We start from the raw sequence: 18,759 nt of genomic DNA, 5'->3' as shown, positions 1-18,759 counted from the left end.
ACACTATTATGGTTGATGTGTGTATGTTTTATACGTGCTAATATACCCTCTACGAAAGACAATCTTTTTTTTGTTTGTTGGTGTTTACATTTAGGAATTTAGATCTATCTTAATCATAGCTTTATAAAGCACTAAAAAAGATTAAATATCTTGACTTGTAAAACTTTTTTTCAAGTTTTGTATTCTAAAAGGAGTTTTGTATATAATGACATTTGATCCCTCCACTCTAAGTAAATTGTGGTTAAGGTGGATCTATTATGGTTTAAAATGTCCATTTTAAAATTAAAATAAAATATTCTTTAAATTAGAAAAATGGTGTGCTTCTTTTTATAATAAAAATAAAATATTCTCTAAATTAAAAAAATATCTCAACTATTCTCAAAACTCAAAAAAAAAATTAAAATTTAAAACTATTTTTAAAAATATTTTATTTTCCATATTATTTAATATTTACTTATACATTAAATATTTAAGGGTTTTTTCTGCAGGAAGCGATTAGGGTTTTTTCTGCAACCCGTGACGGCGCAGACTGTCGAACGCAGGACCTGTACCCACACCAAATCGGATCTCTGGGCGAAAAGAGAACCAAAACCGCGCTAGTCAGACACCATGGAGCCGCCGCAGGGGGGCATCAGAGCCCTCCCCAATGCAGCACGATCCGGACAATGATTTCCTGTTTGGCTCGATCAACAGGGAGATTTTGAATAAAGGAAGTACGCCACAGCAAGAGAATAAGAAGTCAGGAGATCCTCATGGCCAAGCCAGCGGCTCTCAGGACAAGGGGGAAAAAAACAAGGAGGAATCGCCAAAGGTCACCTCAGCAACCTGCAAACCAGTAGCTGCTGAAAGGCCAAGAATAGAATTACCGAGACACCTGATAAATGCTAGAATCGAGTTCATGAAAGAACACGCCATCATAGGGAAGTTCATAGGCTTCTGGCCTACGGAAAGAGCCCTATATGGATGGATTGCTGCCAAGTGGAAACCAAAAGGGGATGTCCTGTTGCAATTAGGACCGAAGGGTTTCTTCACAGTTATCTTCTACTGCATTGAAGACAAACTCAGAGTACTGGGAACAGGGCCTCATTTCTTCAATGCAGCAGGTCTGTACATGCGAGATTGGATACCCAGATTTAACCCGGACAAGGAGGACCTAACCTGGGCACCAGTTTGGATTCGAATGTATGGGCTTCCCGACGAATACTGGGACGAGGAAACCCTCAGGAAGATTGGAAATGGAGTGGGAGAATACATCAGAACGGCTGAAGAAACCAAAACATGCAGATTCATCTCATACGCCCGCATATGTGTTTTCATAAGGCTGAATGAAGCACTACCAGAATCGATAACGCTCTCCCACTGGGATGAAGAATGGATCGAGCCCCTGGACTATGAGCATGTGCCCTTCCGCTGCAGGAGATGCCATGCTCTTGGTCACTTATTCAGGGATTGTCCTCTGAATGCCACAGTAGCGTCTCAGAATCCCTCAGCCACATCCACTCAAGACGGGTTCATCAAAGCCCCCAGTAGGAGGCGTGCGCACAAGAAGGCCACCAGTGGGCAAAAGGCCCAGCAGAATAACACCAGCGGTCAAGCTTCTAAGAATAGCTTTGAAATACTAGCTAACTCCTCAGAGGATGTGCCCACGACTTCGGAGCCCCGCCCCTCCCAGCCATCTTCCTCTGCACCCCCTCCACCACCGCCATCCTCCCCCTCCCGAAGGACCCCGGAAACCACCCCAGATTTTCCTGGGGGAGCTAAGAAAGTTTTGGCCGAGAAGGACCAGGAAATGGAAATGGGAAGCCCGATGGATCCGCCCTCAAGCACTCAACCTTACGAGGAAGAAGGTAATCAGGTGAAACCTATGGAGGAAGAACCTGAGAGCATCGACTTGCAAGGCCTAAAGATTCAAGAGCTGGAGTTAGCATGCAAAACAGAAGCTTATGACAACATCTCTGAATCCCAACTCAACACGCTGGAGGTAGTCATCTCAAGAGCTTTTCAGCAGCAACAATTAGGGATCCAACCCAGAAGCCTATGGGATGGAGGCCAACCACCAAAAGAATCTAAGAAGATAGGAAGAAAAATAGATCTGCAGAGAACCATTGAGCTCGGGAGGCTCCTGCTAGACTCTGGAAGGTATGCGAAACTGACAAAGTATTACAAACCCACTGTAAATAGTGATCAATGAAGTTAGTCTCTTGGAATTTAAGAGGGCTCAACAGCCCAGGGAAACGAAGAATGTTGAAAAACATGTTTAGAATGGAGAAGCCACAAATCTGCTTCCTCCAGGAAACAAAATGTAACAGCAACACCATAGATAGTATCCTCAAGAAGGCATGGCCAGGTTGCCGCTCAGTGGCAGTAGACGCTTCTGGAGCATCCGGGGGGTTAGCTATCGCATGGAATGAACAAGCAATAGAACTCTTAGATTTCAATGCCACCCACCATCTAATACAGGCGGCTTTCCATATTCTGGGCACGAATGTTCATGGCAACCTCTCAAATGTGTACTTCCCACAGGACACTGGGAGCAAAATAGCACTTCTCAACACCATAGAGGCACTAAACAACAACAGAAGGTTCCCTCTATGGATTATTGGGGGCGACTTCAACATGATTATGAAGCTAGAGGAAAAGAAAGGTGGGAGAAATAAACTAGAGCAAGAAACCACCCACTTCAAGAACTTCATACAAAATGCCTCCCTCATAGATATGTCGTTCTGCAATGGTACGTTCACCTGGAGCAACCGTAGAGCGGGAAAGCATCATATCACCTCCAAACTTGATCGCATCCTCATCTCAGACAATGCGATTCACTTGGGAGGAGACTTCTCAGCAGCTATTCTCCAGCATGTGGGCTCGGACCATTGGCCAATAGCCCTTCAATGGCAACGACCTGGGGATCAAATGCGAAGACCCTTCCGCTTTGAAGGTTTTTGGCTCACACACCCTGAGTTCAAAGACTTAGTAAAATCCATTTGGACCTCCTTCACTCCTCCAGAAGGATCCATGATGTATCAATTTCAGCAGAAACTCAGGTACCTTAAAGGCCACCTAAAGAGATGGAATAGAGAAACCTTTGGAGACATCTTCAAAGCTCAGCAGTCCCTCAACATAGAACTAACAGACCTCCATCAAAAAATAATCACAGAAGGGCACACGGAAGGGACCTTAGAACAGGAAAGACGCCTCCATAGTCAAATCCAGGAAAGGCAGAAGCAGGAGGAGGTGTATTGGAAGCAAAAATCCTAAATAAAATGGCTGAGGGAAGGAGAACGCAACACGAAATTCTTCCATAGAACCACAATACATAGAAGAATGCACAATAATATCCCTTTCATCCAGAAGCAAGGAGGCGAAAAGCTAGAAAAGCATGAGGAGATCGAAGCCGAACTACGCAATCACTTCAATCAGATCCTACAGGAGCCCGAAGGCGACAGGAGAATCGCAATCAAAAAAATCACCAGCAACGTACCCAGAATCGTCAAGGAAGAACACAATGAACTCCTTCTTCGCCCAGTAACGCCTCAGGAGGTAGATGAAGCTATGTTCCAGCTCAAAGAAGGAAAAGCACCGGGGCCTGACGGTTTTACGTCCACGTTCTTTCACACATTCTGGGAGCTGATCAAACAAGAGGTATGGCAAATGGTGGAAGAATCGAGAGGCCTCCACTGGATGTTACAAGCTCTCAACACAACGTTTGTAGCCTTGATCCCCAAGGAGAAGGAAGCCATCACGCCTGATAAATATCAGCCGATTGCGCTCTGTAATGTTATATACAAAGTCATCTCCAAAGTAGTAGCTAATCGGCTGAAGCCTCTGCTACCGTTGCTCATATCCCAGGAACAATTAGGCTATGTGGAGGGCAGACAAATTTTGGATGGCATTCTTCTCACGCATGAAATCATCCACTCCCTCAACCAATCCAAAAAGGCAGGTATGCTTCTTAAACTTGATCTTTCAAAAGCCTTCGATAAACTCAGCTGGACCTTTATACAGCAAATGTTAAAAGCTTTTGGTTTCAGTGTAATGTGGATTCGATGGGTTATGAGTCTAATAAACTCGTCTCAGTTCTCCATCCTAGTAAATGGCTTCCCTTCCAAGCCTTTCAAACCCTCAAGGGGAATTAGGCAAGGGGACCCCCTATCTCCCTTCCTTTTCGTACTCATGGCAGAAGGACTAGGTCGTCACATCAAGCAAGCTCTCCAATCCCACCAGCTCAAGGGTATCTCTGTTCACAGCACCCTAGCCACTTCACATCAGTAATTTGTTGACGATACTATGCTTTTTGGCTACCCTTCAGCCCAGGAAGCTGCCCACCTCAAATCCTTACTCTCTGACTTTGCTGAAGCTTCAGGCATGGATGTAAATTGTTCCAAATCGCAAATTTTCTTTTTCCATACGCCTCCCCTTGTAAAAACTGCCATCATTCGCATCCTTGGATTCCTGAGCGCCTCCCTCCCCTCAAAGTACCTCGGAGCCCCCCTTACAGCCTCCGCTCTTAAGCACTCTGCTTGGTGCTCTCTCATAGAGAAATTGGAATCCCGTCTCAACTCTTGGACGCATAGATCTCTCAATCTAGCCAGTAGAGTTGTGCTCATTAAATCCGTGCTTCAAGCCATGCCGCTATACTTATTTTCAATTCTTGCAGCGCCCAAATGGGCCTTGAAGAGAATAAGGCAGCTTCAACGCAGCTTTCTCTGGGGAGGAACGGCTACTAATAAGAAATGGGCCCTAGTCAAATGGCCAACAGTATGCCAGCCAAAAGAAAAAGGAGGTATTGGGTTGCGGGATCCGGAGCACAGTAATGCCATCATGTGTGCTAAAATCTGGTGGCAATGGATCACTAACCCGGACAAGCCGTGGGCCAAGCTCTGGACAGCTAAGTATGCTAACAATAGACCCCAGGAGGAGCTCATCCGTTTCATCCCATGGGAGAAAGGCTCGCTTGTTTGGAATGCAACCAAACAGCACTATCACTTAATACAGCAACACAGCTTTTGGGAAGTAAGAAATGGGCAAACAGCAAGGTTCTGGACAGATGCTTGGAATCAGATGCCAAAGCTCTGTCACACCATCCATATATCTTTGGAACACGTCAAACAGGAGCAGCAGCAGGAAAAGATACACTACTACTGGAGGCCAGTAATGGAACATGGATTCAGGGAGTGGAAACTTGGAAATCAATGGGCCACCACCACAAATCTGCAGAATACAGGGGTTCTAGAAAGGGAGCTGGACAAAAGAAGAATTCGATACAATGAAGAGGCCGACATACTAAGATGGGGATATCGCCCAAAAGGGGACTTCACCACTTCAGAAGCTTATAAGATTCTCTGCAACAACAATACCCACCCGGATCCCATTTGGACCAAAATATGGAACTTCGGTTCATGGCCCAAGATCTCTTACTTCTTATGGCTTGTCAGCCACAAAAGAATCCTTACTTGGGATAAACTGAGAAGAAGGAATTTTCATGGACCTTCGCGATGCCCCAACTGTGGCCATAATGAGGAAACGCTTCATCATCTTCTGGATACATGCCCTCTAGCTAGTCAACTTTGGGAAAAGGCGGGCTTCAGATGCCAAAGAAGGTGCAGAACACACGACGACATCATTGAATCTCTCAGGCACTGGACGCAGAACCCTTACAAGAGTGAACTCCTCAATGGCTTGTGGAATCTCTTACCGGGCCTCATATCCTGGAGCATTTGGAAAGAAAGGAATAAGCGGATCTTTAAAAATCAGAGCACTCGGATCGAGGAGGTTTGGATAAAACTTTGTGGGAATCTAAGCGAAACGCTGAACCTCCACTCCTGGACAAAGGAAGATTTCCCCACGCTGGATAATGAGATAGGTATATTAAGCAATTGGCCACTGAATATCTCTCAACCCCAACAAAGGATCAGTACTTCCACCAGCAGTGACTCAAGCACAGATACCTGGAGTGCTCCACCAAAATACTCTTATAAGCTCAATTTTGATGGAGCCTCCAAGGGCAATCCCGGAAGAGTAGGCTATGGAGGTATCCTCAGAAATCATGAAGGCACACCACTGAAGATATTTTTGGGATCCCTGGGCTGGGATACAAACAATTCAGCGGAAATCGAAGGACTATGGCAAGGGCTCCTCCTAGCTGAAAATCTCCAATTGCAGCCCTTGATCGTGGAAGGAGACTCCCAGATCCTTATAAACATGGCCAAGAGATTGCAGAATGGCTCTCATGCGAAAAGAATCACAAACAGTTGGCGACTGGCAGCACGCTTAGAAGCAATTGAATTAGCCCTACGCAGTGACAGGGTAATCTCTTTTTCTCACACAAAAAGAGAAGGCAACAAAGTCGCCGACCTTCTTGCCAACATAGGGGCAGAACACAACCATACACTCCTCATAGGAGGCCCAACAGTGATCTCAAACAATGCTCAAGCCCAGGAGCTGAACAAGCTTATCCAAAATGACAGCGCTCTCCCGGATGCGGGTGCCACGTTAGGGGAGGGTAGTACGCCACATGGTTTACATGGGCGGGCTCAAGCGTAAACTTCACCTTAAATGCTCTACGCCGCCCTGGCCAGCGAGCGTGAGAGAAATAGAGCGAAGGGACAGCCATTTATGGTTTCAGATGAGCCTTAGACGCAGTGGCAGAGGCGAGTCATGGCGCACCAGAACCAATGCCAACAACCGTAGCATAAGACTGGAGAGAATGGGGAATGTTTGTCTGTTCGAATTGAGGAGGTGGGTCTCTGGGTTTCAAGGCTCAGAGAGGGAACACGAAGCCACCTTCAGGCTCACTGGAACGGTGAAAAAGTAGCGAAAGGAAGTGCTGGTCGTTTGGAAGTCATGCCGCCAAGACAGAGGCCCTTCAGTCGACGCGGCACCGGAAGAGGAGGAACCTCACGCCCCCCTGTCAATCCCTCGTCAAATTGCTGCCGCTGTCTATGCCATACGGTGGAGGAAGCCAACCCCATCCAATCGCAGCAATTCATGGATGCCCGGCCACAGAACCCAGGAGCTGCTCCGCTACCAGCGTTTGGCTCAGCGATTTTCTCTGTCAGCAATGCCCAAGGTAATTCAAGCATTCAAGCTCATGTTTCAATATTATTCATGGAAGAGGCGAAAGAAGAAGGGGGGGAGCAACCCAATGCCCCAATTCATCCTACGGGAGGGGAGCTACCCCATGCCCCAATTCAGCATGCAGAGAGTTCCAAAGCTACTGAGGAAAAAGCTGGGGCACAATCCGAGCCAGGAGCTGTTCCACCAGCCTCTCAACCGGCACCTGTAAAGGGCAAGGCCAAGTATGACTGGGGACCTCCACCAGAAGGTGAATACTAGATCTATCCAGAAGACTCGGAGGAAGACTCAGATGAATAGTCGCGGGCTCAGCCCAGCTCCAGTTCTCAGCTCGAGCTCAGGTTTTTTTGTATGCCGTTTACCCTTCCACCAATGCTTAATGTATGGCGTTAATCTTTTTGTTTGCTTAGACAATTATGCTGTTCAGTGCATGTCCTGTCCCCTGCGTGGGACTCTGATGAATTTCCTACAGGTCTCTTTTTTGCCCCTGCGTGGGAAAGGTACTTTTGTTTGGTTTCGTTTTCATAGCTCCTCTGCCATTGCATGGGCTTCCAGTTTTAGTAGAGGTCACAATGATATAACCCCTGCATGGGCGCTTAGTCACAGGAAGAAGGCCCCTGCGCGGGTAATTGACTTAATGAAGCTATATGAGCAAGAGCGCCAACCCAGGCCTCTGGCGACTTGTAAACCTGAATGTAACTGTTCACTGTTGTTAATGTAAATAATAGAAGTAGTGTAGTTTCAACGATAAAAAAAAAAAAAAAAAAAAAAAAAAAAAAACATTCAAATATTTATATAAAAATAAATAATAAATACTTTATATCAAATAAATAAATAATAATAATAATAATAATATTTTCCCAATCGTAAAAGGCATCACTACAAATAACCTTAAAACTATAGGTAAATGATATCTATATTTAATCCATGCAAAATTATAATAAAAATAACTTACATCGACTTTTAAAAGGGCTATTTTATACCAATTTTGAATTCCATTTATTTTCACTGTTAATTTTTTTTTAAATCATATAAGTAAATAAATTGTTTTTTCCCATATATAATTAATCAAATAAGCAAATAACATGCGCCATTTTCATATAAAAAAATTTCTATGTATACATCATATCTGCATACAGATTTTGAATTGAATTATATATATATATATATATATATATATATATATATATATATATATATATATATATTCATCTAGTTAAAACTATAGTGAGTACTAGTGTTAAACACTTCACAACTTTTTCGAAGCTTTTTAGTACATCAGAGAAGTGCTCAACGAAATTTACTAGTTTAAATTTTGATTTTTACAGGTTTTTTTTACAAATTTAAATAATATTATTAAATTCCCTATGAAGGGTTTCCTATCCGTAAGAAATTCCAAAAAATTCCAGTTCTCTGACTCATGTAACACTGTGAAGTTTGAAGGATGTTTTGGCAAGACACAAGAAAGTGCAATGGGAGGTAATGGCGGTTGTTCATCCATTCCAAGGCCATTAGCCAATGACTGAGAGAGTTAGAAGTCATGATATGAGGCTTATGTTTGCATTCATTTTTAATAGAGGTTTATTTTAGCATTCATTGATAGCAGAGGAGAAGTAGCTATGTATTGGTATTTGGTGAATAGGGCATATTTTGAAGGTATCGAAGATTTAGAAGAAACAAATGACAAAACACAGAATTAACCATGACTGAGATAAATTATTCTGAGCCTATAGTTTGAAGGTATCGGAGATTTAGAAGAAACAAATGACAAAAGACATAATTAACCATGACTGAGGTAGATTATTCTGAGCCTGTGAATCTTCCCTGCATTGGTTTTTCCAATCCCAAACCTTACGACAAGTGCAACACAAGTTCGCAAAGTATTTTTAACTCTCAGTTTCAATTTTTAACTTTCATTTCTGTGGTCTTTCATTTAGTTCATGATTTAGGAGGAAACTATTAAAATTATTACGTATGGAATGGTTGATTGATCTTTATATAGTCATGTGTAGACTCTGGATTTTTCTTATATCGTCTATCATGTCATCAATGAAGATTTTTTGTACTAAGTCTTTGAGCAAAGTCTATAGCTTTTTTCCCTTGTTGAGGAGGAAGTGATGAAATTGTTGTGGAATGAGAACCATCAAGGTTACACTCCGTATCAAGAAGAATCTCTTAATATTTCCATTCAACCCGAAGGTTTGATGTGGATTTGTGTCTCTTTATATTTACCTCTGCTTGAAATTACATCTTGCTCTTCTCAACTCTAAAAAATCAATCCATTGAAGTATTTCACTTCATGTTTCTAAGAAAACTAGTGTCTTTTCGATCTGATAGTCCCACTAAGATGGGTATCTATCTTAGAAATAAACAATCAAAGCACTTTGAGATTTCCTTTATGTATGATAGATAAGAGAGAAGCAAAGAGGGCCAACCTAGATTTTCCGCTTGACTTCTTGCTTGATTTATCTCTCCCTTGATGGAACTTGCAACTCCTCTCCTACTTGTCTCGCTTTAGATAATACCTCTAGAGACAAAGTAACAAAACACCATCAAATCATCTCGATCTATAATATCATAAACAATGCAAAATCAGAAATACATTGAACATACAATTGCAGTCACAAATAACAAGATTCACAAATACATGATTATATGGAGGAAAACTCAAAGAACTTTATTAACAGTAGAAGAGAGGATTACAACCCAGCTGTCTGATCCAGCATCAAAGCCCTCTTCACCTCATGAAAATCAAGATCACCCAACAATACAATGCTTCTTCTAAAAGGCAAACTAATAGCACTTCTTTACAAATTACAAATTTCAGCTTCTAGATCTCTCAAATGAGGGATTCATTTATAGATATTTGCAGAGGTATGAGTCAGCGCTAGGTTTTTGATTAGTGTCATTCCACTTGTAGTTCTTAGTTCCACTTGGAGATTTCTTGGATCTCTTACTCATCCCTGGGCAACTTCAGAGAGGCAAGTGTCATAGAGGAAGTTTCTAGAAGATTCCATGAGCATCCACTTAGCAAACTGCCTCAGACATTTGTCCATTCTTGCTCATCGCACCCCACAGAAGGCCTCTTCAGTATGCATCGCACTTGGCTAGTGTAAGAGTCAGTATGCATCACACCTTGACCAAGGAGCAGTCAGTATGGTCTAGTTTTGGCCAGTTCTGAGTGGTTTTCCAGGTGGAACTTGTGGGAACTGATGTAATCAGTTGACCATGATCTTTTAGGGTATGAAACAACACTTCTAGGGGTTAAAAAGCCATTGGTTTATCAACATGTATGATTGGGGTTGCAGTGCCCAAATATGTCTATAACACTTCATATTTTTTCATATATTCCTTTTTCCAGGGGATTGGAGGGGAGTTATGAAGCTCTTGAAGCATAATAAAGTAAAGTTATTTCACGGTCCTAATCGATGGCCTTCAACAGTGATGCAGTTGAGCATTTGAAATGATAATTTTCATACTTGTCCTGCGATTAAAAATAGATTAAAGTGAAAGTATTGACATTTTTACATCATAACCACATACTACATTTTTTGTAGTACCTCCATTTTCCTTCCTTAATTTGTAAAATTTTATTTTTTCTTGTCAACCCACCATTAACACAAGATTGTTCAATTATGAGATTACCCCATTAAATGGTGATAACTACGCTTATTGATTCACAAACATTTTTTTCATTTTGTAAATAACTACTACCATCTACTACATCTTCCAGGATGCCCAATATATTTGATTACTGATCATGCCGAATATACTGGAGTACTGATCATCCTATCTCTATGAAAACATCTTCTATCGTACCTTTATGACGATATATTCATGACATTATTTTGATGTTCCACGTAGATATCTTGAGTTAGTATAATAAGATTGATAGAGTTCCTTACATTTTCCATGAAGACATCATTACTTTGAAACTCTCATGTTCGACATGGAAATCTTGAGATAGCATAATAAGACTGATAGGGTTCTTTCTTTAGGGTTTCTTTTTAGCGAACTAATCTCTTTATTAATTTAAATTCTTATTTTATAGTTATAAATGAATACATTTTCATTTTATAGTAATAAATGAAATAAATTAGTTAAAGATGTATTTTTATCGTGTTTAAAAATATATTAAAGAGATAATATTGACATTTTTACATCATAACCACATTTTTTGGTATATCTTCATTTTTTTTCCTAATCTATAAAAAAAAAAATCTTTCTTGTCAACCAACCATTCATACAAAGATTGTTCAATTTTGACAACCATTCAGACAAGATTGTTCAATTATGAGATTACCCCATTAGATGGTGGTAACTACGCTTAGTGATTTGAACGTTTTTTATATTCTTGTAAATAACTACTACCATCTCTTTTTTATTTTTAGATGATCCTGTGACAAACAACCATAATGCTTACAAAAGCGTAGCATTGCTACTATTTGAACTTACTGTAATCAAGTTTTGTGTGTGGGTGTCCATGTAGATGCTACTATGAAGGGTTTTTAAGGAGATGTTGAAATCATAGAAAAATTAAACGACATTGTTAATGAAAAGAAACCATATTATTAGAAAAAGACATCAACTAAAAGAAACCGCTTTCTTAGAAAAAGACATCAACTAAAAGAAACCGCTTTCTTAGAAAAAGACATTAACCAAACTTGAATTCATTGTAAGGACCAAATTTGAAAACCATTCTTAAAAAAAACCGACCAGCCAAGCTATACAACAACAACAATGCAGATGTGTATTACATATTACAATATTTCCCTATTAGATAATGAAAACTTTCCTTCTAATTACATAATTTTTTGAATTTATAGAGCATGAAGTTTTTAATGGAGATGAAAGTCTATTCATAGTGGTTTTTGATTGAGCAATGTTACGGTAAACTTTCAATTCCCTTCATTGTTGAAAGTATATATTTGGTTTTTGGGTTTGCTTTATAATTGTTTCAAGCTTAACAGAACAGATAGTATAAATTAGAAATAAATGAAAACTAAAAAAACTTTTTCTATTATGTAAATAGATCTAAATTTTCAATGATGTAAATTCAAATATTTTTGAAGATTATCTAATGAATAGAAGAAACATATGTTTACTTTTTTTAATAGAATTTGAAAAAAATGTTTGCCTATTTACTAAATTCTATTGAGGTTTTATAGTGTTTTAATGTAGCCACTTTTTAAATTTTAAAGATTTAGAAGGACACCGTTTCATTTTGGTATTTTTTTTTATAAAAAGTTTATTTCATATACACTTGTTAATAAAAGTACAATTTTTTTTATAACTTTTCATCTTTAAAGGATTAGATAAATATATGTCCTTCCAAATAAAATTAAGACCGGCTCTTCAAATAATTTGATCACTAGTGAGTACCATTCATATTTGTCATCTCCAATAGCGGTATAAACGTGTTTTACATGTCACCAGCACTAAAACATATCAATGAAAAGTTGCCTTGGGAACACATTTAGCAATGAAAGTTGAACAAATCTCTAGTGTCATTCTTATCTGGGGATTGTATATTTTGGAAATACTATTTTTTAAATTTGCAATCGAGTTCAACTGGATTCTCTAAATATAGATTGCCTTTCTCAAATTTCATAAATCATACCAATCTCAACGTAACTTCCTGGTGGTACTTTCAAAACAGCCATTGAAGACCTGCAGTTTCTGTGTAAAGCTTTATATATCTTTCCCAACAAAATGCTGTCGAACCAACCCATGCCTTTTCCGATCTGGAACCTTGCTTTTCCCATAACATGAACCACCCCAGCTCTTTTTGCATTTTCCAGTTCACTAATCCTCTCTTGAACAGATGGAAAAGATGGTATCGAGTCTTCCAAAGCCAAATTTGAGAGGTTGATAGATTTAGGAACTTGCTCACCTACACTGGACTTGATATACAATTCCACACAATTAATAACTTGATCCGTGAATTCATCACTGAAGGAATCATTGTATCCATACTGAGCAATGCATCTGTAAACTCCTTTATATCCCAGTCCATCTACAAGAAACCTTTTTTCTGGTAATATGGTTTTAACAGGAACATACCTGAGAGTTATTATTACAACTACCTTATGCAAGGAACCTACATTTTTAACATAATGACCAACAATAGGGGGAACACCATGGAGGATATGGCTAGAGAAGAAACACAATCCTGGTACCCTCTGGATTCCCTTGTCTGAGAGAAGAGAATCCAAGCTCTCCAAATCTATGTTGTTGGTCACTTCATACTCAATTTCCTTCTGTCTTCCATAATTCCAACTAAACATTATAAGAGCAAATACAAGAGACACTGCAAAAGGAAGCCAGCCTCCATGTGGAACTTTAGTGAGCACAGAAGAAAGATATATCCCTTCCATAATAGAAAAGCAACTGAAGAACACAAGCACAACTGGTAAAGGAGCTTTCCAAACAATGATCATAACCAGTGTCAGTAAGACGGTTGTAATCAGCATCACCATAATCACCACAACGCCTGCATAAAAGAGAAGAAAGTAGTTTGAAAGAGTATGTATGTCCACAGTTATTCAATATATTGAGAGAGTGCATATTTCCACAATTATTCAGAAAGAATTATCAGTAATTTAATAATTTTTTATAACTCTTTCTACACACTTTGAATACATAGAATGGATAAGAGAAGGGATCCATACCAAAAGCATTCCCAAGTTGATTTCCGCTGTGAAAGCCAAGAATTACTGCCAGACAAAGAAACATGAGAATGTAGTTGATTTCAGGACAGTAGATTTGGCCTTCTTTATACTGTGATGTGTGCACCAGCTTGACACGGGGAAAATAATCCAGAGCCACAGATTGCTTGATCACAGAAAAGGAAGCTGATATTAATGCTTGACTTGCAACAATAGCTGCGAGCGTCGAAACTACAAACATGGGCCAGTATACAGCATTTGGTACGAATTTGTAAAATCCATTAGCATGATCATCAGGATTCTTAATGAGATATGCTGTTTGTCCGGCATACGTCAGAATCAGGGAAGGATAAACAGTGCATAAGAAAGCCATCTGTCAAGAACATAACAATGGTTATTACAATGTGCTATATAGAAAGAGGATAAATATGGATAAGAAACGAAACTGTATTCAAAACGTTTAATTTTTCATAAAGTATGCTTAAATTTAGCTAAATATTACAGGTTTTGTTTTATAGATCCAGCTCTTTATCATGTCATAAAATTACTCTCCTTTCTCCTGTTACACATTATAGATGAATCTGTGTAAAAATTTTAAACTCTTGTTATAAATTATGGATGAATCTTTGTAAGAAATTTAAATATAATTAAAACTTTGGATTAAATTATATATATTTAAATAAGTATTTAGTGTAGATTGAATCATATATATTTAAATAGGTATGTGAAGGTTCTTTAAATGGATTCAAACTGGTAAATAAACTAATTTAGATTCATTTTAATTCTAGATCTATTATGTATTAAGAGGGATAAATTCTCTTTTCACTCTAAAATAAGTTATTTTCTTGATATGAAAATAAGTTATTTTCTTGATATGAAAATAGGTTATTTTCTTGATATGAGTAGATTTAAAGTATATATTTTCTTATATAAGAATAAGATTTGATTGAAAATGTGTTCAAAAGCTAGAGCCCAAAAACCCCAACCTTAAATTTATTATTTTACTTAAATTCTATTTTAATTATTAATAAGATCGAACAGGACAACGCATTACTACATCTCTTCATACCACTAATAAAAATTAATGATCAATAAAAACACCTCTTTCTTAGCTAACCAGATTTAAACAACTAAATAAAATTTGCAATATATTAGACTGCTCCTCCAAAACCCTGGGACAGAGTTTCTACATGATTACTGCTCCTCCAAATCCCTGGGACAAAGTTTTTTGCAATATATCAGACTGCTCCTCCAAAACCCTAGGACATAGTTTCTACATGATTACCGCTCCTCCAAATCCCTAGGAGAGAGTTTCTACATGATTGAACTCCTATTTTGGGGGCACTATGAGATTTTTCAATGGATTTCTATTAAAATTCTTTTATTGAAACTGAAGGTTTCTTGAGGAATCTTAAGCACAAGAGACATTTGCCATAAATGAATGACTACCCTAATCTCACTGGAATTCTCCAAATCTCGAAGTGCTACCTACATTTTAAGTTAACTCTGTCTGATTTTTAAGCTTTGCCATGATTGGATGCTTTGCTATGATACTGCAGTAAGAGCATGACCTGTGGGGTTTACAGCAACGGAATTAGCTGCTGCACCAGATGCATCTTCACCACCAGGTCAGAAGAGAACTGTACCACTTGTCAGCATACAGCTTATGGTCAGGTAGATTCTGTTCAGCATTTTGGGCTTTAGACAACATCTAATGTTTACCCCAGATTTGTATTTTAAAATTCAAAACTAAACAGTCAACCTGAATAGAGGTCTTGCTAAAATGTCCGAGATCTGCGAACATGGCTTCTGCACCTGCATACACCATACAAACATCAAGATTTTTGAGAAACCTACCTGAAAGATCGAGTCCTCATTAGTTGTTATAGTACGTACCTGTTATGCATAAAACAGCACCACCAAGCATCAGCCAGCCTTCCTTCCCATTTTTGGAAAAAAAATGGAATATGTAGTATGGGGAAAATGCCTTCAAAACACCTTGGTAGTGAACGATGATGCTGTAAACTCCTACTAAAGGAGTTGTTATTACCCAGGCCAACATGATTGGAGAAAAAAGGAAGCTTACTCGTGAAGTACCAAATCTTTGTACAAGAAACAACGTGAATAGAGTGACAGCTGACAGGGCTACAACTGCATCTGCACAAATTCAATACCGTATGGAAGTGTTTTCCTCAGTATCAACACATCTTAACAATTCAGTTGGAAAGAAAATAGGCATAAGAATTGAATATCCTAAGAACTCCATTGAAAAGCAAGCAAATACAATTATAATTTTTGTATGTATAACTTACTTTGACTAATAGCAGGACAAGCATTTCTTAACCCCTGCATTGCTGAAAGCACTGCTCGCCACAAAGAAGACATGACATGATATAGAAACATGAGAGCAATCTCAGAAAATTGGATACATATTATTTTTATCTCATTTGAATAATCAGAGCATGGAGGGTTGTCATCTGCATCTAATCTTACCCGATATAGCTGGTGTCAGTATGCCATCTCCAATTAACATACATGTGCCCAGCATAGCAATGAAAAGTAAAATCCTTTTTGCAATTATGCTTCTTTCAAAAAACTGCACTATATTGGAATGTGGGTGACTACTTTTGCTCAAATGAGAACGCTTTTCATCTAATTCCAAATGCCTTTCAACCTGTTGGCCAACTTTGGCATGCCGGCAAAGCAATGAATAGAGAGCAAATGTTCCACCTGCTTTGCACAAATACTTGTTATAAAATAGCAACTAGAGCACACAAATATCAATTGCATATACATGAGAAAAAATAAAAATAGGGCTGGAGGTCGAAGAAGAAGATTCAGATTAGTACAAAATGCAGCAGGTATTATAAGAAACAGGTGTATACATAACACGGCACTGAGTTGGCGTACCAGGCTTATACAACAAGAGTCCTCAGACAATTCGACCATATTTCGAAATACAGAAAATACCCAGTTGAAATTCACTTAGCTGTAAGTTGTACCAATTTCGTAGATGATAATATAAGTTAAGTTTATTTATTTAATGAGTTGATTACATATGGATTGTTAAGTATATTTAGTCAAATTTTGATAGGTAATTTAGTTGGTTGAACTTTTATTAAATTATTGTTCCTCTGTTCTAAAAGACAAGTTCAATTCTCTTTAAATCCATCAAAATTAAATTACACCGAAAACGTTGTTATTGAAAATTCTATTTATATAATTCAAACAACTTTGAATTCTAAATGACAAGATAACTATATTAAAAATTTAAACAACAAAAACACAAAATATATATATATATATATATATATATATATATATAAAATTAATGCTAACAAAATAATATGAAAAATAAATTAGCTTTAATTTTTAATTAATAAAACACTTCCAACATTATCAACCATTTACAATCCACATCCAGCACTATTATCAAGATTGGCCATAAATAATCATCTGGGGAATACATACTTAATCATTTTGTATTTATTCATATCTTAATTTACCTAATTTTGTGAAGACTTGTATTTATTCATATCTTAATTTGCCTAATTTTGTGAAGACGAGAAGGTAAATAGAAAAGGCAATAGCACAACTAATTTCCTAAAGAGTTTTCCTTTTACGATAACACACATGGTGCTATTTTCCTAAAGAGTTTTCCTTTTTCGATAACACACATGCATTCAGTTAAAATTGAGTGTTTATAATAACGATGCACACATTGAGGTACAGTTATGATATGCAAACTCTTTCAACATTGGTAGGTATATGAGTGGGTCAAAATGTTAAAACTATGCATTTGGGATATCAAAGTATATATAACGGCACTGGTCAAAAACTATGTATTTAGTTAAATAATTAGAATGAGCCATCTAATTCTTTTAGGATAAAACCTTCTTGCTAGCTTGAAGGTTTGTGTTTTTCTTTCTTTTCATATTTTAATAAAGTTTTAAGGTTCTTTGCATATTTTTAATTCTTTTTTAGTTTAAAGATAATTTAGAGATGGATTGGATTTACTTTACGTGAATATTTGTCTTTCTTTTTTTTTTCATATTTTAATAAACTTTTAAGGTTATTTGCATATTTTAAATTCTTTTTAGTTTAAAGTTAATTTAGAGATGGATTGGATTTCCTTTACGTTTGTATCAAATTTAAAGATAATCTCTCACGGAATTAATCTAATAAATTTTTGTCATTATTTTTAAAAAAATTTGTCATTATTTTTTAAAAAAATTTGTCATTATTTCTCAAAATTCTTGTATCATAGATTTTTGTAGATATGTGTTCAAGGCTAAATGAATGCCCATGAAAGTTTATATCTCAAATTGAAATGCATTCTCTCCAATTTGCTAAGTGATGATGGAAGTATTATATTTAAATGTTCATTAATCTTTGTGTTTTTCCAGGCTAAGTGATGATGGAAGTATTATATTTAAATGTTCATTAATCTTTGTATTTTTCTCCTTGAAACACTTTCTAAATACAAACTCAAACTTTATTGTGTCTTTCCTTGTAATTCTACTCACTCTTGGGCAAAACTTCTTAAACTCCACTGTGAATACTTCACATAAGGCTAATGAGAAATATGGATTACCCATATGCAATGGGCGCCCTTTTCATCATCACCATGAGTTTGTCACCTTGAATTACCAATGGACTTTTTGATAAAATCCCAAACTGTGCCTCCTAAACGTAAAGTGTAATACCCAAGTTTTGATCCATTGATTATTAATGTATGTTTGTACATAATGAAAGGAAACATAGCTTAACAATATAATAGTTTTGGACATTAATAATAAAATGCATCACTGACTACAAAAAAATACAAGGAAAAGAATTATGAGAGACATGAATTTACGACAAAGGAGGTAGTAAGAGAAGCTAGACCATTTTATCTATATTTTATTATAACCATCATCTTTGAAATGAAGGAAAAAAGGTGGTTACATGACTTTCTTTAGGAAGCTATGTGGTTCTTGGAGAGCATGCACACCACATTTACTCTTACCTTTTTGGTTGT

General features: G+C 37.8%; 2 protein-coding genes across 2 annotated transcripts in view; one reads left to right on the top strand and one right to left on the bottom strand.

Annotated features, from left to right (window-relative positions):
• Positions 1–2,262: 2,262 nt before the first annotated feature.
• On the top strand, positions 2,263–3,255 carry LOC149234322 (uncharacterized). Its single transcript, XM_089368229.1, has one exon. The coding sequence runs from the start codon at positions 2,263–2,265 to the stop codon at positions 3,253–3,255; it is 993 nt and encodes a 330-aa protein (XP_089224355.1).
• Positions 3,256–12,450: 9,195 nt separating this feature from the next.
• LOC149234321 (putative potassium transporter 17) overlaps positions 12,451–18,759 on the bottom strand; it is a 173,056-nt gene continuing 166,747 nt past the window's right edge. Inside the window, exons 3-8 of the mRNA XM_089371800.1 lie at positions 16,233–16,469; positions 16,052–16,102; positions 15,636–15,896; positions 15,502–15,554; positions 13,743–14,112; positions 12,451–13,564 (exon numbers count right to left, since the gene is read on the bottom strand). Coding sequence (XP_089227926.1) covers positions 12,672–13,564; positions 13,743–14,112; positions 15,502–15,554; positions 15,636–15,896; positions 16,052–16,102; positions 16,233–16,469 — 1,865 coding nt within the window. The 3' untranslated portion in view covers positions 12,451–12,671. The remainder of the gene's footprint in view (positions 13,565–13,742; positions 14,113–15,501; positions 15,555–15,635; positions 15,897–16,051; positions 16,103–16,232; positions 16,470–18,759) is intronic.

Source organism: Pinus tabuliformis, chromosome 8 (assembly GCF_031772625.1).
Source record: "Pinus tabuliformis cultivar Carrire ecotype Pingquan chromosome 8, CPIR1, whole genome shotgun sequence".
Taxonomy (NCBI): domain Eukaryota; kingdom Viridiplantae; phylum Streptophyta; class Pinopsida; order Pinales; family Pinaceae; genus Pinus; species Pinus tabuliformis.
This window is presented reverse-complemented; position numbering and strand designations above follow the sequence as displayed.